Source organism: Lagopus leucura, unplaced genomic scaffold, assembly GCF_019238085.1.
Source record: "Lagopus leucura isolate 7727_CA_CO unplaced genomic scaffold, USGS_WTPT01 Super-Scaffold_100024, whole genome shotgun sequence".
Classification (NCBI taxonomy): domain Eukaryota; kingdom Metazoa; phylum Chordata; class Aves; order Galliformes; family Phasianidae; genus Lagopus; species Lagopus leucura.
This window is the reverse complement of record NW_024962276.1, coordinates 595348-617921: the sequence shown is the minus strand read 5'-3', so window position 1 is coordinate 617921 and position 22574 is coordinate 595348. Positions and strand designations below refer to the sequence as shown.

General features: G+C 53.2%; 1 protein-coding gene across 4 annotated transcripts in view; it reads left to right on the top strand.

Annotated features, from left to right (window-relative positions):
• The window catches only part of MTMR4 (myotubularin related protein 4), a 41810-nt gene that overhangs the window by 4389 nt on the left and 14847 nt on the right, over positions 1-22574 (top strand). For 2 of the 4 annotated variants that reach the window (XM_042879554.1, XM_042879556.1), the window contains exons 2-7: positions 7591-7658; positions 13972-14061; positions 15777-15893; positions 16497-16579; positions 16775-16941; positions 18289-18385. In XM_042879554.1, the coding sequence (XP_042735488.1) occupies positions 7591-7658; positions 13972-14061; positions 15777-15893; positions 16497-16579; positions 16775-16941; positions 18289-18385 (622 nt within the window). Of the gene's footprint in view, positions 1-347; positions 395-7590; positions 7659-11875; positions 11948-13971; positions 14062-15776; positions 15894-16496; positions 16580-16774; positions 16942-18288; positions 18386-22574 lie in introns of those variants that run through there. The other 2 variants (XM_042879557.1, XM_042879555.1) reach the window with 2 other exon arrangements.

Below are 22574 nucleotides of genomic sequence, written 5' to 3'. Positions count from 1 at the left end.
GCAGTGCTTTGGTGCAGTGATTTATTACCAGGTTTCAGGGAGTTTTGTCATCCCCCAGACAGCCTGGTGCTGAGGCCCTGTGCATCTGTTCCTGCAGTGCTGCCTTTCTTAGGGCCGTGCCATCTCTGAGTGGGGCAGATGAGGACGTGGGGCTGTGAGTGCGTCACTGACGTGTGCTGTGCTTTGGTGCCTGCATTCAGTGGCTTGTGGGTAGAGAAAGTCCCTTGATTTCAAAGGAGAAGTGCTCATTTCAGCTGTGAAGTCCCTGCTTTCAGGGGATTTTGAGCCCTGTGGTGGCGGCTGTAACCAGAGGCACACAGAGGGGTATCAGCGAGTGTTGTTACAAGCCCTGTGGTCAGGAAGGGCAGCGATGGGAGGCACCTGGACATTGCAGGTCGGTACAGAAATCCCCAGGGGGATCCTAACACACTTCCCAAACTTTCCCTGTAGCTTTACCAGCCCACACCACACCACAGCTCAGTACTGAGGGCTCTCTGCCCACGGTGCAGCAGTGCCTTAAGCAAAGGCAGCGATCCTTGTTCTGCTGCTGCTGGCCTGGTGGCTGTGACCACAGCGGTGTTGGGTGAGCATAGGGGGAACGGGGGACAGCGTCTTTTGGGGACGTGACTTGGGCTCTGTTGTTCTTTCCCTTGGGCATCCAACCGTGTTGGGTCTCGGGAAGCCCCTGCCATGTGCAGGGATGGATGCGTGATCCAAAGAGGAGCTGAGCAGAGTGAGGAGCTGCTCATGCCCGTGGCTCAGCTCTGCTGCCCTGCCAGCACCCGCGTGTTGTGCTCTTTTTGGGGTGGCTCAGAGGGGTGCTGAGGTGGCGCAGCTTGGGTGCAGGGAGCCGGGTGCTGGATGCCAAGGTTTCTTGTGCCAGAGAACGAGTGACCTGCTCCACTCCCTCTGTCCTTTGCACTTTCTTGGGTTGACCCGAGATAATTTCTTACAGCTCTGCTCTTTGCTCTTTCCTCTCTTATTTTTCAAGCCTCTGTGTGCTCCCTGCTGGCTTTGCTCCCCACCAGCCCCCTGCTGGGGGTGTCCCCCCAACATGGCAGCATTGCTCTGTGTTCCCATTGGAAAGGGGTGGTGGGGTGCCTGGGGCTGCTGGGCATCCTGCTCAGTGTGGAGAGCCAATGGAAGTTGTCATGCCATAAACTGCCCAGTGCAAAGGCTCTGTGCAGACCCTCTGTTAGAAAGCTGTGTGCAGGGCTCCCGCTGCCAGCGATAAACAAGACGAAAGAGGAAGTAAAAGTGGTTTTGTGCTATAGAGCAAAGCGATAGTTTTGTGTGATAAAATGCACGTTAATAAAAAGCAAAACCACCTCCTTCCTTGCCTCCCTTTCCTCCCTCTCCCTCCTGCTGCATCAATAGCTCTTTCTGCTGGAGGAATTTCCAGCAGTGTGTCATTTCTGTGTGACCTGGGGGCTCGTCTTCTCTTCCTTGAAACAGGAGAGGAAGTTGCTCAGACTCCTCGGGAAAGGTTCAGTAGCTCTGCTCCTTGTACCGAGAGGAACTCGCATTTTTTGCATGTTTCAGTGATTATGAAACAGACGAAATGGAGCTTCCTGGAGCTCAGGGCACCAGCAGGCAAAGTCCCACCGCGGCGGTGCTTCCTCCCGGCCCCAGAAATCCCAGAGCTGGGGTTCTGCTGGGGCGCTGGGCGCTGGGCGCTTCCCACGCTGCAGGCTCTGGAGGTGCCAGCTCCCCTCCCGCCTGGTTCTCATTACTCTGCTATCCACAACCATTGTGTTGCAGCCCTGGGTGTGAGCGTGCGTGCGGAGATGAATAAGCAGTGCTGGGGAAAATCTGGCTCTGGATAAATCCGTGCGGGGTCTGCCAGGCGTGTGGTGTCCTCTGCTCGTGTCAGCGAGGTGCTGATGTGCAAAAGGTGCCTGCTTTGGATTTAAGCAAAGAAGAAAAGGAATGCCGTTGCCTTTGGTCCCAAATCTCTTGGAAGCAGGAATTTGGTGCATAGTGAGCCCTAAGGCAGTTGGTAATCGCAGCCATGAGAAGTTGTGCCAGCTGCAGCAGATGCACCGAAGCCCCTCAGCTGTGCTGGCACCGAGCGTGCCTTGTGCCTGTGCCCAAGTGCTGGGCAGTGGGATGGGACAGCAGTGTGCATTTGTGCAGCTCGCTCTGCAGGTAAGCAAGGGACTCACTGTACATATATCGGGTTGCTGCTTATCGATTGGCCGGGGATTTCCCTTTCTAAGCATGTCTGCTAAGAGGACGTCACAGCCGTCCCTGTTTTTAGAAGCAGCTAAGCTGATGGTAGAGGGCAGTGATGCTCACCTGGACCTCCTGTCCTGTCGGCATGGTGTGCTGAGCTGTGCGTGCAGCAGGGCAGTGCTGGGCAGGCAGTCCCTTGAGGCGGTTTTCCGTTGCTATGATGCTGAGCTGGATGGCTCCAGTTGCCTGCAGGTGGAAGGAAACCAGAGAGCTTGGCCTCGTCTGCCTAAAGGAGTGCTTCTGGGGACTGGGCATGGAAAAGGGGAATGGTGACAGTGAGTACAGCGATAGGACAAGAAGAGATGGCCTAAGGGTGGTTCAGGTTAGGTGTTAGGATGGAAAACAGTGAAACAGTGGTGCTGCATTGGCACAGCTGCCCATGGAAGGGTGGGATCACCATCTGTAGAGGTGTTCCAGAACCATGGGGCACTGAGGGATGTGGGCATGGTGGGGTGGGTTTGGGTTGGACCTGCGGATCTGAGAGGTCTTTCCCAGCCTTAATGATTCTATGACTGCGAGCTGGCAGGTCTGGCTGCTGGATGACCATGTTCATAAAAAAAAAAAAACAGAAGGATTTCAAGCTGAACAGATCACTGAAACTGAGCTCTGAGCTTATCGTTAGGGCTCTCCTCCCATCTTGGCTGCATCTCCTACCAAGGCATACGGTTCTCCCGTCGGTCCCAACCACTGTGCAGGCAGATGCCTGTGACACCAAGAACCATAAAACAGCACGGGATGGGCGTGTTTATGCACCCATGTTGAGGAATAATCAAATCCTGCCTGTGATACCACCAGGATCGGGGCTGAGCTTATGCTGGTGCTATGTGTCTGAGCTTCTTCCAGAACCCAAGTTGTTGGTGTGGATGTTTTGCAGCTGAGAGCCATGAGCCTGGCTGCAGGAGGCTGGGCAGTGGGGGCAGTTGTGGCCAGCGTGGTTTGGGCCGCAACTCTGGTTCTCTTCTGGTTTCTGAGCCTGCTGGTGCAGGTGGGTCACGCATTTCAGGCTTCTTTTCCTGCACTCGCTGTCTGTCAAGCTCCAGCTGCCCAGGACAGCACAGGTTGGTGGGATGCCATTGTGGTTGCTTCTGTGGGTGAGGAGACATGGGTGCTTGCAGGGATCCAGGCTGAGCAGTGCTCCCCCAGCCTGCAGTGTGACCTCAGGATTGCGGGCACCATTTCTGTGAAGCTGCTACTGGTTCCTTCCCAGGGTTGAGTTAAATCAGAGGGGAACAGAAAGGTGATGAGGTGATGACGGGTGCCTGACCTCCTCCTTGCCACTCCTGGGTGCATTGGGAGCAGTGTTCCTCTGCCTCTGAGATCCCACCCTGCCCCCTCCCCCTGTGCCTCTGCAGCATTGCTGGGCTGAGGCCCCATGGTGAGAAGCAGGAGCACAGCTGGGATGGGTCCATCTGCGCCGCTTTGGGTAGGGACCAGGCAATTGTTCGTACTTGAATAAAGGCCCAATTGTGACTAGAAATGTCCCAACTGCCTTTTTTTTTTTTAAAAAAAAAAGAAAAGCAAACAAAATTGGAGAACAACGGGCCGGGGCTGGAGGGGGGAGTTGGAAGCGTTGGCCAAAGGCGAGCTTCCCATCGCCGTTCTGCGTTGGGCTGTGAGTCCTGCGTGCAGCATTGGGGCACGGAGCGGTGCTGTGAGTCGCTCTGCCTGCTCCAACGTGGGGTCTGGGGGTGTGGGGGCAGAGGGTTGGGGCTTCTGTAGTGCTGACGTTCCTACCAGAGTCACAGGGAGGAACTAGGGGCTCTGCTGCTGCAGCCTCGGCTCCTCCCAGGCTGTCACTGGAGATGGATGGATGCAGCCAGCGTGGTGCGCAGAGCCGTGCCTGTTCCCTGTTCCCTGCCAGCTCGTTAGGAAGACGAAGGAGGTGTCAGGAAGATGAAGGAGGTGCAGAGGTTGACCTGGCAGGGAGCGTCCCTGGGGTGCTGCTGCCACCTGGTGCCACCACTGCCCACAGAGCGGAGTGAGGTGCTGTCCTGGCATGGCTTGGGTGAGAGAAAGGAGACGCTCTGTCCTGCACGGGGTTTTGTGTGTGATTCCTGATTGCCCCGTGGGTTGGTGATTTTGCTGCCAGTGATGTGAGTGGCAGGGCCGGCTGGCAGGCAGGCGTGATGCTGAAGTTAATTGCGCTTACAGGCGGTGGGCAGTGGATGGCAGTGCCCTATGGGGGTCTGCTGCAGTGCAGGGCTCTGTCCTTGGCCCCTGCCCCCTGCACTCCTGGGTCACAGCTGGGTGGCACAGTGGAACCCTTCCCCAGAGGCATTTTTCAGGCCCTGTTTTCCCCCCCGAGCTCTGACCCTTGCCCCTCATTTCCATCTCCGCACTCCATTCTGTGTTCCTGCTCCCTTCCCTCCCCCCTTGGCCCTCTTCGCTTCTGCCCCAAAGCCATTCTTGTGCTCAGGGCTCGTGCTGCCCTGTGAACACGTCTGGCACCTCCAACCCTCCTGTCGTCCTTCCCCCTCCCTTTTGCTGCAGAGAAACTTTATTTTCTACGAGAAGACAAATTACTATGCCAGCATCGCTTCCTTTCTCTACATTTCCTGCAGCTTTGCCCTTTCCCCACAGCAGACACAGGTTCCTCTCACCCCTGCCCCCTCTCTGAACCCTTCCTCTGAACCCTTCTCTATGCTGCATGGTTCCTTTTGCTTTAAGCAACTCTCCTGTGCTCCCGTTCCTCTCCCATGACCAATGCTTCCTTCATGGTGTGCAGCCCGATCTGGCTGGCAGCCCTCACCTCCCATCCATCTTTCCTACCGCAGCACAACCGCTGATGCGAAGCCCCTGAACTTGGCAGATCTCCGCACTCTTCTCACACCATTCAGGCTGTTCTCTTCCGTGGCTCCTGAAGTCCCTTCCCTACCTGGCTGCCCCTCTCCTCCCTCTGTGCTTCTGCAGTGTATCTTGCTGGGATCCACGTGGCTGATTGGTGCCCCGGCTGCTCGCTGCTCACCTGACCCCTGGGGGTAACAGTGCCCATCCTTCTGCCCAGAGAGCTCTCCCTGCCCTCCCCACACCTGGCTTGGAGCTCAGATGTGCCCTGTGATCCCACCTCGCTGCTCTCCCAGTTGCTCCCAGGACCCAGAGCTGTGGGTATCCAGGGCATTACCTGGAGGCTGTGGGGATTTACTTGGTGAAACCTGGAGAAGAGGCATCTCCCTGGTGCGACATCCCATCAGCTGCACAAAGGCTTTTTTGTAAGCCTGATGGAATTTATCCAATTCTGAAACTTCACCTGCCAGTAATTGGATTGGGTTATATCCCCATCAGCGGAGTTGCACAGAGCTGAGCGTACTTTGCATAAATACTTTCACACGTGGAGCAAGGCATCCCTTTGTTATTTTTTAAGCTGTGGATGTGAGCTCAGCTGGGTCCTGCTGAGTGTGCCGTGGGGCTCCGGCCGCCTGCAGGCAGACAGCAGTGCTTCCTGCTGCCCGTTGCTCAAGGAGATCCTAGGCATCCAAACGGGTGCTTTCCAGCATCTCATGGGTGCCTTGCTAATTCCTCCCTCTGGGTCTGCCCATATGCAGGTGGGTTACGATAGCTTCCCATAGCAGAGCAATCTGGATGTTCGGCCAGGCGTTTGCCATGACTTGGTGTTATCACCACGTTCCTGAGCTCTGGTAGCCCTCACTTTTCTCTTGTTACAGACCTGTTGGTGGCCTCAGATAAAAGCAGCCCCTGGGCCAGCAGCTTTGCTTACAGAGCAGGGAGCATCCCATGCGTGTAACCGGGGGGCCTGGCCGTTCTATCAGTAGCCTCTAATTAGCTGAGAAGCCCAAGATGGCTGTTTTATGTCACTTGGGATCAAAATAAGGCTATCAGGGCTCCTGCTTGTTGCTTCTAATGCACCCTGTTTAACATCAAGACTCTTTTCCCCTGCTAAGCGCGTTAGGGCTAACCGCACCATTTCAGCTGAAATTAAAACAAAATTTTACGAGCTCTCGTAACTCGTGATCCCAGGGCTTGGCTCTATGATTAGCAATGCTGGAGCAGGGCATGGGCTGTAAAAGCTGTAAAGCAGGCTGAGCTGTGTGCAGTGCTTTGCCCAACCCGGGTGGGCTGAGCAGCACTGCCTGAGCACCAGGGCGAGCAGCGGGCATCGCTGTGTCCTCCCCACTCTGTGCCCATGTGTTGGTGTGCACTGCCATCAGGTGCTGCTGTGGCTTCCTTAGGGCTGTGCTTTGCAGCCCAAGGACTGCAGGAGCCCTTCGCCCATCCTGGCAGAGGGAGGAGGAAGCCCTGGGCTGCCCGCATTCCTGCGTGCTGAGCTCATGGCTGCTGCAGGGCCGGGCGCTTTGCGGGAGGGAGGAAGCGAGGAACTGCAGTGGCCATGAGCAGAGGTTTGGTGAACAGATACAAAGCGTACAGCAGGAAGAATGCCTGCATGTGGTTGGGTGTTATCAATAATTCAGATGGCTGCAGATCGGCAAACAGAGCGTGTTTAAGCAGTTTCCTCCTTGAGCTGAGTGAGTCCTGCAGGCGCTGCTCCTCGCTGACTGGCGTGCTGCTGCTCCCAGGGGAATGCATTTCTGAGCTGCTTCCTCACTGCTGCCATTGCTGCTGTGTAGGTGTGCAACCACACGTCCTCCTGTGCTGGGATGGAGATGCCAGCAAGGAGGGAAAGCGCTGAGCAGGCATGCAGAAGGAGGGGCTGGTGGTGGTCAGATGGTTCTGTAGCAGAGGAACCTTGAGGAAGGCTCTTTCTTCCCATAAATCCCAGCATCACCTGTGGGACCATGCAGGGACACCACAGGGGCCTGTGCAGGACTGGCTCATTGCCTGCTGCCCCACAAACACCTCCACCTGTGGGCAGTGCTGCTCCGGGCACAAAGCTGGCAGGAGGAGATGGAATGAATGTCTGTGTTTTCCCTTCCCTGAGCCCATGGGTTTGATTTTAGGGTGATTTTCCCAAGGATCACAGGGATCTCTGAGATCCTGAGCATCTGTCAAAGGATCCTCCCTGGGTCCTTGAAGCACAGTAACCAAACCTTCCGCTCCCCCCCCCACACAAGGGGAAGCCGTGGGCTTTGTGTTCCATTGAGCCATTTCCATCAGGGCAGTTGCCAGCGTGTTCTGCATTGTCAGGAGGAGGAACGTTCCTCCTTGACTCCTTTCCTCCTGCCCTTGAGTAACATAGAGACTGAAAGGAGAATTTCTCCCTCATTAACAAGCTTTCCAACTGTTAATTTTGAGGTTTGCCCTTTGCTCGAGCTGCAGGCTCGACCCACTTGGTGTCTTGAGGAGGTGAAGCAAGGTGGAAAATGGGCAGGGAGTCTATTCATACCGAAGTATTGCTGCTGTTGATCTGAATTGCTGCAAATTACCTTTCTTTCACTGCAGGTGTGTCTGGTGGAAGACGGGGCAGAGCTGTGATTGACCCAGGAGGGTTTGGACGGTGGCCAAGGATGGTGAGTACGTGGTCTGCCCTGCCTGTGTCCCAGTGGGGCTGCTTGTTCTTTGTGGCCAACAGCTGTGCTGCTGCTAAATGTGAGAACGTGAGAAGGAGAAAGAACAGGAACAGGCTGCCCAAGGAAGCTGTGGATGCCCCGTCCCTGCAGGCATTCGAGGCCAGGCTGGATGTGGCTCTGGGCAGCCTGGGCTGCTGGTTGGCGACCTGCACACAGCAGGGGGTTGGAACTGGATGCGCGCTGTGCTCCTTTTGAACCCAGGCCGTTCTGTGATTCTAAGAATGCTGTAGTACTATGTATGTTATGTGATTGCATAACATAAAGAGCTCTGAGCTGTGGCTGTATCCATGATGCTGTTGGTAAGGTGAATTTACCTCTAAACTTGTTCTTGGAATATACAAGTAAGGCTGGAATCCTGCCTCCTTGGAGTAGAGACACCCATGCATTGCTTTTGGCTGATTTACTTTAAATCTTAAAGCTGGGAGTTCTTCTGTTCCTCTCTCACTTCTTAATGAAGAATTAACTCCATGTTAACGATGTGCTTTGGTGATGCTGAGATAGCAGAGATTGCACAATAATTAGTCTGCAAAAAGCATGGTTTCAAAGAATGCGGAGGGGCTGAAATGCAGCCAGGACAGCCAGATTGCTGATAAACTCAGGTAAGGATTTTGTACTGTGCTTTCTCAATGTTTTATTCGCCCTTGGTAGGTTTTTCTTTCACAAATTCATCTAACCTGCCTTCAAAGCCAACTGGGGAGCTGCAGCTGTGACGTGCTGCGGCAAGGAGCCGCACTCACTGAGGAGTGGCCCCTTTTGCTCTGACTTTGAACCCACTCCGTAGCATTTTGGTTGGTGGCCACAAGTTTTTGTGGATCTGAATGCTGGCACTGCCTGCGAGCTGTTCCAGCCCTGGAGCATTCTGTGGGTCTGTCACATTCCCTTTGACCTTATTCTCTGTTCACATGTTTGCTCATGTCTCTAATGTCCCTGCTCTTGGGGCCTCTACCCCTTTTTGTGGAGCATGGGCTGGAACTTCAGACTTACATAGATATGGGAGCCTTTGCTTTTCAGTGGGCTCCTCTTATGTGTGTGGATAGATGCTTAATCTGAGCCAGCCCTTAGTTTTAACTATGAATAGTTTGGTTTCTTGTAGCAGCAGGGGAAGGTAGAGCTGCCTGACAGCCTCTGCTGGATCCTTCCCTGAGCTCTGCTCTGGGACTTCGGGTTCAGTGCAGAACAAGCAGGGGGTGCTGGAGGCCGAGTGCTGGCAGTGCTTGGGCAAATCCAGCCAGCTCCACTGTCTGCTTGGCAGTGCAGTTCCCTGCAGGCAGGCCGAGCTGTAATTAATTACCCGTGATGTCTGTAGTGACTGCAGTCAGAGGGCAGAGCAGCAGTGCCCGCTGGTTAACAAGGACATGTCCCAAAGCTGGATCCTTGCTCCACAGCACCCGCGTGCAGAGCTGCAGCTGCTCTGCCATGCTTGGTGGGGCAGCAGTTAAGGCTTTGTTTGCATTGACTGTAAGAATCTCTTCATTTCTCCCCCAAAGAGAGCTGAAAACTCTCAAACTGCAGCTGAAAACGACCTTAAGGACTACTGGTGGTTTAATCCTTAACTGTGGCTAATTGAGGTCCTAATGAGCAGCCAGCACCTTAATACATTACCTAAAACTAACCTTGCAGGTGAGAGGGCGGGCTCAGCTCTGCCCGTAGTCCTTACTGCTCTCTGTGCCCCACTGCTGTGACTGCAGGCACTGGGATTGCCACCTCCATTCGTTCCCTTGGGGTTAGGTGCTGTGGGGTGGCTCAGCCACCACATCCCATCTTGCTGGCACGGGGAGCCATGTCCTTCCGTCTTCATCCCACAGGCTCCTTGCCCCCTGCTTGTGTTACACACTCTTGGGAGCTTAAAGTAACACTAAATGCAGAGCATAGCAGACCTACAACCTCTTCTGTCATCTTTTAAAGATCAGAAGCTGGCGCTGACCATCCCTGCCCCAGTTTATGGGATATAAAGCAGTAACTTTTCCTCTTCACACGAGATGAGGGTTCTATTTTTGGAAGGCCACCTGAGTGGCTCAGCAGGCCTTTGGTTCACCAAGCACCGCTGTAGGCTTTGAGGAAATGAGCTATTTTTGTAGAGACCCAACACAAAGCTGCCCTTTGTGCTGCAGGAGCAGGGGAGGCAGGACAAGCAGCCCTGCTGGCGGCAGCTCTTCAGCCATCAGCATCCATTTGTGTGCAGAATGGGGATCCGTTTCCACTTCTGGGATGTGGGAGCGTCTGCCCGAGGCAGTTCCCTCCTCCTGCCTGTTTCCCCTGCTGTTCTCCCCCAGTGGGGTGGATCAGGGCAGCCCCAGGGGCAGGGCTGTGTGTTCCTCTCTGCCTCCGTTGCCACAGCCCCATTCTCTCTCTGCAGGAGTTCTCTCCCAGCGTGATGCTGCAGTGACAGAAAGCCCCACCACCACCACGCAGAAGCAATAGCAGTGCTGCCCTCTGCCTAACGTAGGAGCACTGACAGCAGCTGAGTGAAATGGAGGACAAAGGTGCTCCGGGATTGGGAAGGGCACACCTGTGCTCAGGGTCTGGCTGTAAGAGGTTCCCCTCTGTGCCTGCATGAATGTCTGTGTGCACAGCACTTGGAGGAGCCCGGCTGTGTGAGAGGAGCTGTGTCATCCTGGTTTGGTCTCATGATGTTAGCAACAGCAGAGGGAATACCAGCTGGGGAGACACCTGACTTGGCATTTAGGAAATGCCGTGAGCGAAGGCAGCTGAGAGGAGGCTGCACGGACACGAGAGCAGGGACTTAGTGATGTGAGATGGTTGTAGGGGCTGTGCTTGCAGCAGGGAGAGGTGCAGGTGGTACAGTTTGAAACTCTGCAAGCCCCTTACATGTTGCTTAGGGGTGGGTCTGCTGTGCACCAGGCTTGGCTCTGGGGATGCCCTAAGCTGGGTACAAGACCTCTTCTGACGCTGCAAATGCAAAAATATTTTACTTAAAGGGCAAAGTCTGTTTGTGGATGTTAAGGGCAGCTTAAGTTGGAAATTCAAAGCAAGGATCAGACAAGAAGCCCTTTAGCCCTGCACAGCTGCAGCTTAGGTCTGCAAAGGTCCCTCTGCAACCTGAGCTGGAAGCAGCCCTGGTGCCAGCCGCAAGGGGAGCACTGCACCCAACCTAACAGCCCACCAGGCTTCCAACCAGGTCTGCTGGGGCACCCATATGTGCCAAGCAAGTGCTGGATCAGGGCAGAACTGAGACAGTTATAGGATTTGGTGGCAGGCATGGCAGGGCTTTTATCCAGCATCCAAATAGTACAGTCTGCGTGGTCTGTGCTCCTGAGTTTCCTGCAGGGAGCTCGTTGCCTGGGCAGGCAGCACAGCTGAGTGCTGCAAAGCTTCGAGTGCTCTAACTCTTAATATTTTCGTAGAGAAATGCACAAATCCCTTTATGAGAGTGCAGAAAACCTTTCGGGATGCTGTTGGTGTCGCCAGCTGGAGCTGTCTGGTGGTGGCAGGGCGCAACGTGGGAGCTGCCTCTTGGAGAACGGCAGCCGGTGATGGGAACAGAGGTGGCATTTCCCAGAAGAACGCCATCCTGCGGCTCTGGGACAGCAGGGCTGCGACCTGGGAGCGTGCAGAGCACCTACAGGGGCTGCAACGAGAGCAGGCAGCAGCCGGGCATCCTGCAAATCCCTGAGCATGCGGCAGCTGCTGGGGCGTCCTTCAGCAAAACGCAGCAGAGCAGCAGAAAATGGAGAGCTCTGTGCTGGAGGACGGAGCCGAGCGTTGCAGCAGAGCTGCGGCACAAAGCTGCTCACTGCTATTGTTCCCAGCACAGGCAGCCATTGCCACGGGTCCAGACCGCGGCTCCTGGCAGCCGCTCGAGGAGGAGATCACGCCGGGCTCTGCGCATGGGGACGGGAGGGGGAGAGGAGGGGTGATCCCCGCCGGCCTCTCCATTTTCTGTCTCGCCTGTCGGGGAGACGCTTAGATGGCAGAGCCCTGCTCCGCGTCCCTGCGAGGTAGGTGGAGTCTGGGCGTCCTCCGCCCTCCTTCTCTCCATTGTCAGCGCTGTGAGCGCGGCACCTGCTCCGGCCGCCGGCTGCAGGGATGCTCCTACCCTCCACCAAGCACTGGCGAGGCTGCGGCAATCCCTGCGCCGGCGCCCGGCAGCCGCTGCCGGCAGCAGCACGGAGCCCAAGGAAGGAGATGCTGCTTGCACTCGGCTGCCGCCTCGGGAAGTGAACATGAGTCTGCCAGGCCGCGTTTCCTGCTCCATGCTCAACTGCTTTGTAAGTGCTTTTGTTGTTGTTGTTGTTGTGTTTTTTCCATCTCCCTGTCTGTTCCAGAGCTGCGTGCCAGCTCTGTGCTCAGACGCTGCCCCGGATCAGGCCCGTCCTTGAGGCTGGGCCCTGCTGCCCCAGCTTGGCATCCCGCCGCTTCTCACCGAGGGGAGGCCCTTCTCCTCCCTCCACGTGCCCCAGGAGACACCGTGGGGCACCATCCCGGTGCTGTGCCCCAAGCCAAGGGCACAGCAGCCAGCTGAAGGCCCCATGGCTCCTTGCCTGGTGCTGGGAAATCGCCGTGCAGAGCTGCAGTGCCGGGGGAGCTCCGTGCTCCCACAAAGCAAGGCTGCGAGACTCTTCCTGGGGGTCCTGAGCTCCATCTTTTGTGCCTTATGGGAAAGTGGCTCTGCTCGGAGATCTGCAGGAAGCCCCCACAGCAGGAACTTGTGGCCGAACGGCTTCAGGAGCTGACTGTGCTGTGAGCAGTGAGGGGTGCCAAGAGGCCGCCCCAGGAGGGGCTGAGTCTTACACCTTCCCACAGCAGGGAGGGACTCAAGGACACTGGGGCTGCTCTGTCCCAGTTCCTGCTGCTCGCCAGGTTTTCATTGTGAGCTGCCAGGCACTGATGAGGGGCTGCCCTCCCTGCTTGGGCCCACCCTACAGCCTGGCCTGCACCCGGGGCGGTGCCGCTCCCCTTGCCCCCCCTGCGGCACGTGGGGCCCCGTGCATGTATGAGGAGGTGCTGCAGCCATGCTGGGATGGATGCTGGGTTTCACAGCTGCTCAGGCAGCTGGCTGTGACCCCCACTGTGCCACACATCTCCCTGCCTGTGTCCCAGGAAGGGCTCTGCTATGGGGCCGTGGGCCTTTGGAACAGGAGGGGGTCCCGAGTCGGGTGTTCAGCACTGGACGTGGCCCACAGACACTTTCTTTTTAATCTCTGATGAGAAAATATGGAGACTCAGCATCCTTTTAAATATAACTGAAGCAAAAGGGTTGGGTTCTCATTTCCTCAGGTTGAAATCTGGAGGTTCTAGCCCAGGCAGCTCAGCCAGAAAGGTATTTTGTTTTAAATTCTGTATGATATGTAATGCCTGCAGGACAGAGTGTTTCCTAATAACCACTGGAGCTTGTAGGGGAGCGGTGGGGAGCAGCAGGCATTCTGAAGAAGTGCTCCTGCACCCAAGTCCTTTAACACATGGAATGGACACATCCTCAGCCTCTGTCCTCTGCTGATGTCTGGGTGCTGCTCACTTGCATGAGGTGGTCAGGCAGAAACCAGGCTGAGAGCTGATGTAAGATAGGACCAGGATTTCCTGAGTGATTGCATGTTGGCAGGTCCCCCATTGAGACACTCCTCACTGCCCCAAGAGAGGTGTCTAGGCTCCTTGTGTCTCCTCAGGACACCTCTCCAGGCCATGTCAGGCTTCCCAGGTTCAGTGCTTTGCAGGAAGAATGCCTTGCTTTGCTGCTGGCACTGCTCAGGTCTTGTTGTGATGTGGGTATACCTGCACCCGATTGCTGTAGGATTGTTTCACACTTCCATGTTCTTCTCAAAAAAAATCAGGGCCTGCACAATTATCTCAGGGCTGAGAGTGAGAAAAACAATTGCCCAAAGAAGGCAGTCCTTGGTAACAGCAGGAAGAGGTCAGAGCTGGGCTGTGGGTGGAACCCTGTGTGTTTGCGTTGCTGTGGTTCCATAATGAAGCTCGCAGGGTCACCTCTGCCACGATAAGTCACTGTCACATCCCTCGAGGTGCATCACTGAGGTTATCTGCTCGGCTTTCCACGAACCGTGGGGCTTGAAGAGACACAACTGGGAGACCCGTTTCAGATCGCTGTTGTGCTGTGGGCGTTGTGCCATAGCTGGGCTCAGGGAGCTGTGTGCAGAGGCAGAACATCCATGTCCATCCACAGGTCGGGGGATCCCCAACACGCTGTGATGCCAGGAGCATCCTGCAGCCCGGATGTTTTTCATAGCATGCAGTAGCTGGGGCCCTTCTCTCAACGCGTGTTTTCTTTGCAATGCAGGGTGAGGAAGGCCCCCCCAGTTTGGAGTACATCCAGGCCAAGGACTTGTTCCCCCCAAAGGAGCTTATAAAGGAGGAAGAGTCATTGCAGGTAAGGAAGTAAGAAGACAGAAATCGTCTGCTTTGGGATGCAGCAGGCTGAGCTCTGTGACGTGAAACCTGAGAGCACTTCTCCAGGCCAGGACGTGCTCTGGAGCTGCAGGTTCAGCAGTGCTGTACATCAGCTCATGCTGGCAAGCCCTTCCATGTGTATGGAGGCTGGGAGCAGCTGCTCAGTGCTCGCTGCCCTCCTTGACTGCCATGACTTTGCAGTGCACGCAGCATCACATCTGCCTCTGGGAAATACAGCTGGAGTGTGATGCAGCGCTGCCAGGCTGGGTGTTCCCCATCCTCCACCTGTGCTGGCAGTGAGGAGCAGTGATGCTCTGGCGCTGTGCAGCAGGAGGCCCTCTGTGGGACAGGTTGCATGTCAGAGCTGGGCTGTGCCATAGGAGGCAATAGCCATATTGCAACAGCTGATCTGGCTCTCACATACGTTGGCATTTTCCTGCTGCTGAGCTGCTGGAAAGAGGAGTCTCTATATTGTGCCAGCCTCATGCTGCAAGAGGCTCTTGAAAGAGACCCAGCTACTATCCCTGCTGTGCAGCAGGGGCAGCAGAGCCAAACCTCCTGGTTCTCCTCTTAGCACAGTCTGCTGCCACCTCATCCCAGCACTCGTCATCCTCCTGTGGCCAGAGCCAGGCCTGCTGCGTGTCTTCTTCCCACTGCTGCAGCAGTCGAGTTTGCTCAGTGGCCAGCATTGTCTGCTACCAGTGCTGGGAAGGAGGACTGAGATGTGGCAGCTGCAGGCTTGGCTGGGCAAGAGCACAGGGGCTGAGGATGCTGTGGGGCTGCAGCCTTCAGAGGGTGGAGTCCTGGGGTGGCTGCAACAGAGGCGAGCTAAAAGCAGCATAGGAAAGCGTGCATAACAGACTGCCAAAATGAAGAGAGTATGTTTTCTTACTGTCAAATAATTAATATTTTAGAGGCTTTCCAGACAGGTGCCAGTCTCAGGTTGTTATTTTTGTACCAGTAACTTAAGAAGGAAGGACTCCTTGGTACAACTGCCACTCTCACAGCACATCACGTCTGAAAGCCAGGAAATCCAGTTTTTAGGCAGTGCATTTACAAACCATAGAAACAGCTCAGAAATAAAGGCTGCGTGGTCTGACTTGTACTAATTACAGTATAATGAATTGTTTAATCAGATGCCCTGCCTGGAAAGCAAAGGGCTCTGGTTGAAGTGATGAACAGTTGTGACATTTCTGCACAATTTGGTTACCAACACCACCTGATGTGGGTGGCATTCAGGGAACAAGGAGCCTACTTAGCTAGAGAAAAAGGGGCCTGACGAATTCTAGGGTGGGCCATCTTTTCTTTTCCACATGTACACAAAAAGAATGTAAAACTTGGCCATCTACCAGCATCCCTTGTTTTAAAATTAGCTACAGCGTGTTCTGGGCTGATAGGGAAAGCCAGAAAGATGTTGGATTTATCTGCTATCTGGATTTAAAAAAAAAATAAAATCTAACGTAGGTTACTTCATTGTACAACCAAGCACTGCACAGAGATTCCTTCACAGCCTGGTTAGCAGAAGGTGGGCCAGCCTTTGCCATTTACCTGCACTGGTGCCCAGCAGCCTCATGGTGCTGCTGACCCCTCTCTCTGGGGCTGTGCAGCACACAGGCAGTGGGAGGAGCGGCTGCTGGCACTTCGTGGTGGTCAGAGCCCCCAGCATGCCTTGAACTTGTCGTGTCTCCCTTGCAGGTCCCGTTCACTGTGTTGCAGGGTGAGGGAGTGGAGTATCTTGGCCATGCAAATGATGCTGTGATCGCCATCTCCAACTACCGGCTTCATATCAAATTCAAGGATTCTGTGATCAACGTAAGTCCGGATCTTCCCGTTCTTTCTTCCTAAACTGTTACCTCTTGTAGTAATTTGGGGGGGGAATAAGCAATTTCTCTGGTTTGCAACGTGAGAACTGGGCCTCTAAGCTGCCAAGCTTGACGTTGTCTCTTGTTACTGTTGGTCATGCAGTTATTGGAGTGCAGATGGGGTGCTCCTATGGATGATAATTAGGTCTTTCCCTTGTTCTTTTTAAAATCCAGCATTAAGCTCAGGGGTTTTAAGAGTGGTAGGATACCATTCCTCAGCATGAGACAGTCAGCTGGTGGGAGCCTGAGGCTTTCTCTCACTGTCTGCACTTGCCATCTTTTATTGGAGCCTTTGGTTGTGGTTTGGTCTGTAACTGGTGGTCTGTAACTTTGGTCTCCCATGGTGGGAGGCTGCCCAGGGACAACTAGAAATCAGGCTGGTGATTCTTGAAGGAGATTCTGTGCTGCATCATGAAGCATCATGGAGTGGGTTTGTAGTTTTGGCTGGGGACTGGCGTTAGCTGATAGAGCCCCATTGGGCACCACGGGCTGTGGGCAGGGCTGCTGTGCCTGCTGCTGCGGTGCTGCCATGCCCTCCTTCTGTCCCTTGCAGGTGCCTTTGAGGATGATGGAAAGTGTGGAGTGCCGGGATATGTTCCAGCTTCACATCGTCTGCAAGGACTCCAAAGTGATCAGGTATCCCTTGCTGTAGATGCCACTGCATCTGCTCTGACACCAGCCTTTGCACTGTCATTGGAGTGAAGCCGTTTCTAAAGGTTGCTCTGTTTTTTGTAAGAATTGACGCTTTGTTCATTTTTCTGGTTAAGCAGAGCTCCCTGTCTGTGTCCCAGCAGGATGTATGTACTTGCTGAGTATGATTTGCATTTGCAGGTGCCATTTTTCCACCTTCAAGCAGTGCCAGGAGTGGCTGAAGAGACTAAATCGAGCCATTGCCCGCCCTGCTAAGCCTGAGGACCTCTTTGCATTTGCCTACCATGCGTGGTGCTTAGGAGTCTGTGTTGATGAGGAAGATCAGCATGCACATCTGTGCCGTCCAGGTAAAATCCCGGCCTGTCCCCTTGTTTATCTGTCCAGAAGTACAGTGATGCAATTGTTCATAAAGTGGTTTCTCACCATGTCTTAGATTGTGCTGTAGCCATAGCCCAAGTCCATCTTGCTCAGCAGCATCCCACACCTGGCCCAGGCATCCAGCTGATGTCCAGGTGCAGCTGGATAACAAGCACAGTAAAAGGAATGATAACAGTATGCAAAATATGGGGCATTCTGAGGCAGCAGCACTTAAATCCCCTTTCCCTTTCTCCTTGTGAATGAAGGAAACGTTCCATACTTCGACACTTTCATCACGATAATGAGGCAGCTCAAGCAGCAAATGTCATCTGCACTGAGGCAGCATAATTAATATCAGCACATCTCCATCTCTTCTCCAACACTTAGAAATGCCATGGCATTCCCAGGATGGGCCTGCAGAGGTGTGGCTCATTCTTGCACAGGCTCAAATGAAATACTTGAATCCATATAGGAAGAAACAGAGCTGTGATGGTGCCCTCGTGTGGATCACAAGTTTGCCCTCTCCTGGAGCACAAAGTTCATTTGCAGTTGCTTTCTTTTTGTAAAGCTTCAATGTGAATAAGAGGAAATTGAGTAGTGTGATGATCATGGCTTTACATTTAGAAATTTGCTGGAATTAGAGGAGAGAAGCAGTAACGTGAGTGAGATGTGCAAACACAGGTTTGTATGGAGAGACGGGGGATAAATACTGCAGCTGAAAGGTACTAAAAAGAAGTTGGTAGGGAAAAAAAATAAGCTCTGTGCTTCTGCTTTGATCCAAACACCAGAAATTAGCAGATATTTCCTGTAGAGAAAATATGATTTTCTAGCATAAAGACATTTACCTGCAAAAATTGTTGCTGCTGGATATTAGTGAGACAAAGAACACTTCAGTATTAGTTTATTGAGGAGATTTGACACTCAAGCAGCAATGACACCCAGTGTTGGTAAGATGAGACAAAAACACGAGGGGAAATTATGAATCAGCCTCTGAGAGCTGTCTGGAAGAGCTGCCCCAGGTTGAGACGCTCAGTACTCCTCTGCAGTGGGCTTCCCAGTTCCACTTTGGAAGGGAAAAGTGGACGAGATGAACGCTGCCATTGCACACGTTAGCAGAGGCTTTTTCTGTGCTGCTCCGTGCGCTGAGACTGGGAGGTGAGCTGACTTGACAAAAAGAGCAGAGGAACCCCTGCGAGGAGCCAGGCTTTATCGTATCTAAAACAAGAACCCTGCCATCCAGCTGTCCTGGGGTTTCTCTGCAGCCTCCAATAGCTGCTGTGGAGCTGCCGCCAATATTAAAGTTTCATCAGTAAATACTCTGTGCTCTGCTATTCCAGGTGACCACGTGAGATACCGATTTGAGATGGAGCTGGTGAGGATGGGCTTTGACTTGCAGAACGTCTGGCGAGTCTCTGACATCAACAACAATTACAAGTGAGTGTTGCACCACCAGGCCTCTGTCCTCCGCTTTCCTTCCTTTATTCCCATCACAGTTCCCCCCGCAGAGCTGTGGATGAGTCAGGCTCCAGCTAATCCTCCTTCTGGGTCGTGCTCGCCCTCAGGCACATCAGCATACCAGCGAGTTCTCCTTTCTTTCCTCCTTTCATGTCACGGAATTGAAGAAGAGTCTACCCCAAACGTAGGAGCTAGCAGCAGTTGTAGATGCTGACCCAGGCAATTTATTGTGGCCATAACTCCTCCATGAAGATGGTTAGGAGACCGGGAGAAATCATCCATCGTAGGGCTGCCTTTGTGATCAGTCTCTCTAAAATGCTCATATTGAAAATTTAAAAGCTTATGTAAAGTCGGGCAACTGTTCTCTTGTGTCAGGAAAGTGAGGACGAGGCACTGGAGGGCTGCCGTGGAGCTGAGGGGTCTGGGAACGAGCGGGGCTTCTTTAGTATTGCTGTAAGAGGGGCTGAAGGGTGATGTGCTTGCAATCTACAGGGCTGGAAGGGCACTTACAAAGCGGGTGGAGTGGAGCTCTTCTGACAGTGGCAGGTGATGAAACAGGGGAGCAGTGGTCACAAGTTGCAGCTTGGGAGGTTCAGATTGGACGCGGGGGGAAATTCCTTCTTCAGAGTGGTGCTGTGCTGGGCCAGGGCCATGTGGAAGTGAGGACTCTCCATCATGGGAGCAGATCAGGTCCCAGCCTACCTGGTGCTGCAGGTGGTCCCATTGTGAGCAGGAGGACGGAGCAGGGATCTCCAGAGCCCTTTCAGCTGAGCACAGCAGCTCCTTCAGCCTGTCCTGTGCTCCTGGAGGAGCTGGTGGAGAAGCGCTTCCGCATTCTTTGCAGCAGGTGGCATTAAGCCAACAGGTTTTTACTAAGCGTTGAGTCACATATGCAGGTCTGCATTCCCTATAAGCCCTGTCTTGAAATGACTGCGATCCCTCAGTCCTTTCTCTATTTCTCAGGCAGTAAAAGCATCCCTGTCACTTTCGTATCTCCAGTTTCTTGTGGGGACCATGAGGTGCCTCAGGTATGCTGGCCTGGGGTCTGCTGCCCCCTCTCTTGTGTTTTCTCAGGATTCAAGGCATTAAGCACCGCGTTTGGGATTTGATTTAGAGTATCTTCTTAGCAGTACCACATCATTGCTTTGGCTCTGTTACGTGACGTTGTTGGCAGTATTGACACAGTTCATCTAAGAGCTAAGAAACAGGAATTCTTTTCCTGTCCTGCTCAGTGGCAGCTCCGTGCTGCAGGTACATCTGCCTCTTGGGAAGCAGCCACGCTGCCCCTCAGTGCAGTATTGTGGGATGTGGTTCCCTTGGATTGCCTCGATGCCTCCAAGTGAGGTTACCCACCTGTGCTTTGCTTCCTAACATTTGACCCCAGACGTTAGCCAGCTTCTCTGAAGACAGATGTTTTAATTTTGTCCAAACCATGGAGGAAAGAACTTGAAACAAACCTCAGCAAGCTGGCCGTGCTTTCCTTGGGTTTGCAGAGCTCCTGCCTGGGGATGCTGGCAGGTCTCAGCTTCCCTTCTGAGCAGACATCCCGAGATCTTCGAGGTGGTGTAACTGGCTTGTGCAACTCTGAAACCAGTTCTCTCTTGCCGCTCCAGGGAGTGTGTCTTTAAATCCTGCCTTGGCTTTTGATCATTACCACCTGCCTCTATTCACAGGAATCGGGTTACTTTTTAACTGTTTATAGTCCTTTTATCTTTTATTTCCCAGCATTGGCAAAACAGTGTTGTTAGAGACAGGATACTCCAAGGTAATGACTTTGTTCGTTGTCTTTCAAGTCTGCTCTGAGATGTCCTTATCTGGTAACTATTATCTTCTTCCTGGCGACAGCCATCATAAAAATAGAGCAATACAGGCCTATAATAGCCACTCCTTCAGTCTTGATATAAGTATACTCTTTCAGCATACCATCATAATAAAATTATTACATAATCCCTTCGTGGCTCTTACATCCTCAGTCATCTCGTGAGTGTGCAGTCTGAGAGCCCCCAGCAGTGCAGCCCAGCTGCCAGAGCTGAAGCTGCTTTCCTGTTGCTCACAATGCTGGGGTTTGGTGCACATTGAGTTCTTTCACAAGTAACAAAAAATCCCCACTTTTCTTTCAGTGTCGATGCTTATTTCCAGCTTTGATCTTTTTACGGTCATGGTTGTATTTATTTTTTTGGCTTTATGAGGAAAAGCTGCCTGGAGTGCCACGTTACTGTTGGAGACAGCTGATGTTTCCCACTAATTTCTGTGACTGCTCTTAATTCATAGTTAGTCTTGTTCAAGGCCAGGCTGGATGTGGCTCAGGGCAGCCTGGGCTGCTGGTTGGCGACCCTGCACACAGCAGGGGGTTGGAACAAGATGATCACTGTGGTCCTTTTCCCACCCAGGCCATTCTAGGATTATGATTCTGTTTTATTACAATTCTCTGCAAATCATGATACTTTCCTCCATGCTTATGGGAAAGCTGGTACTTCTTGTTCTTGCTTGTATTTGCTGTATGAATATGTGGATGATAACACAAGAGAGACTGCTAGGGATGACACCCACGTTTTTACATTCTGTGAAGGAGGATCTCTTTCACTGGACGGGTTGTTGCCTTTGTGGCAAGAAGATGCTTCACCTGTGCTCGTCTGTAGGTGTGGCTGGTGCTGATGTACGTGTTTCTGTTGTTACACACCTTTTCCTGGCTTCAAACCTCAATTTCAGTGCTATTCTGGGTCATCGTGGTCCCATATGCACAACACAGGGTCAGGCAGGCTCCATCTGGGACTCCCTCCCAAATGAAAAAGGACCATGTGAGGTCTATAACCGTTTCTTATCTTTTCAAGGGTTACTCAGGACTTGAGGCGAGCTTTCTTCAAGCCTTTGGTGAGCAGCCTGTAAAAAGAAGCTCTGAAAATCCAAATCTGGGCAGCCACACGCGCTGCCTGCTTTGTGGACGCATGAGGTGCCACCTCCCTCCACAAAAGCCGTGTTGACTCTTCCCAAGTGTGCCGTGTTTACTCTTGCAGTGGCTGTGACAGTCAGTGGCTTTGTGCAGCAGTCAGGCTTAAGTGGTTTCCCACGTTCGCCCCAGAGAGCTTTTTACAGAACCCAGGCCGTGTTTGCCACCTTTCATTGCTCTGGCACCCGAGCCAATGTAAGCAATGGCTTACACATCTCAGTGAATCATTCACCTGGTGCACATTTGGGTTGCTGTGGCGATGTTGGCAGAGCATTATCTGGTCCTGCTGATTAGTTGCTCCTCATTCCTTGCAGGTAGTTCCCCCGGGTTAATCTCTCACTGTGCTTTTGTCACCTGTGGAACAGGGATCGGTCTGGCAGCCTCTCCGTGTGCTCACAGCAGTGCAGATGGTTTTGATTTTCTGCTGTGACCGTGCTTATCTACCAGACCTTTAGGTGCAGTAGCAGGCTGACACCTCCAAGGTGGTGAAAAAAAGCCTTCATAGTTCTAATTTCTTCACGGGGCATTTCTTAAAACCGGCCTGACCTGCCTGATTTTCACTGTTTTTTAATTGAGGTTCCTGTTCGGTTCTTCTCAAATTTGTGCTCTTTGGAATCTTGTCCCCACGTTGCCCAGAGGTTGTGGATGCCCCCTTCCTGGGAGCACTCAAGGCCAGGCTGGATGGGGCTGTGGGCAACCCGGTCTGATGGGGGGTGTCCCTGCCTATAGCAAGGGATTGGAATTAGGTGATCTTAAAGGTCCCTTCCAACCCAAACCGTTCTATGATTCTATTTGTAGGAGGTTGTTTTACTTCTGAAATCCAGCTTCCATTCATTGAGATACCTCCTTTTGATCCCCTTTGACTGTTGACTGTTTGATGCCTTTTCTGCATTGCATACTGATGCTGGTAGCTCTTGGCCTCACACTTTTACCTCCACATTGTCTAGGAACAGACCACACTTTGTTTCCTAGCTCAGTTGTTCCGGTCCTCCTACAAAGCTTCTACTCTGAAATCTAGGGTACCACTGATAATCTATCTTATACCAACTTGCTCTTAAGCCAGCACACTCCTTTATCCTGGCTTTTTGGTTTCTTTTAGCCGTGGGATTCTGGCCTTAGCAGCACAGGTCTGTTTGTCATCGTCTCATTGCTTGGTTTTGTGCACCCTCCTTAATTTTGACTGGACTTCTCAGGGCTGTCCTGTGTCCTAGCTGGAATTGT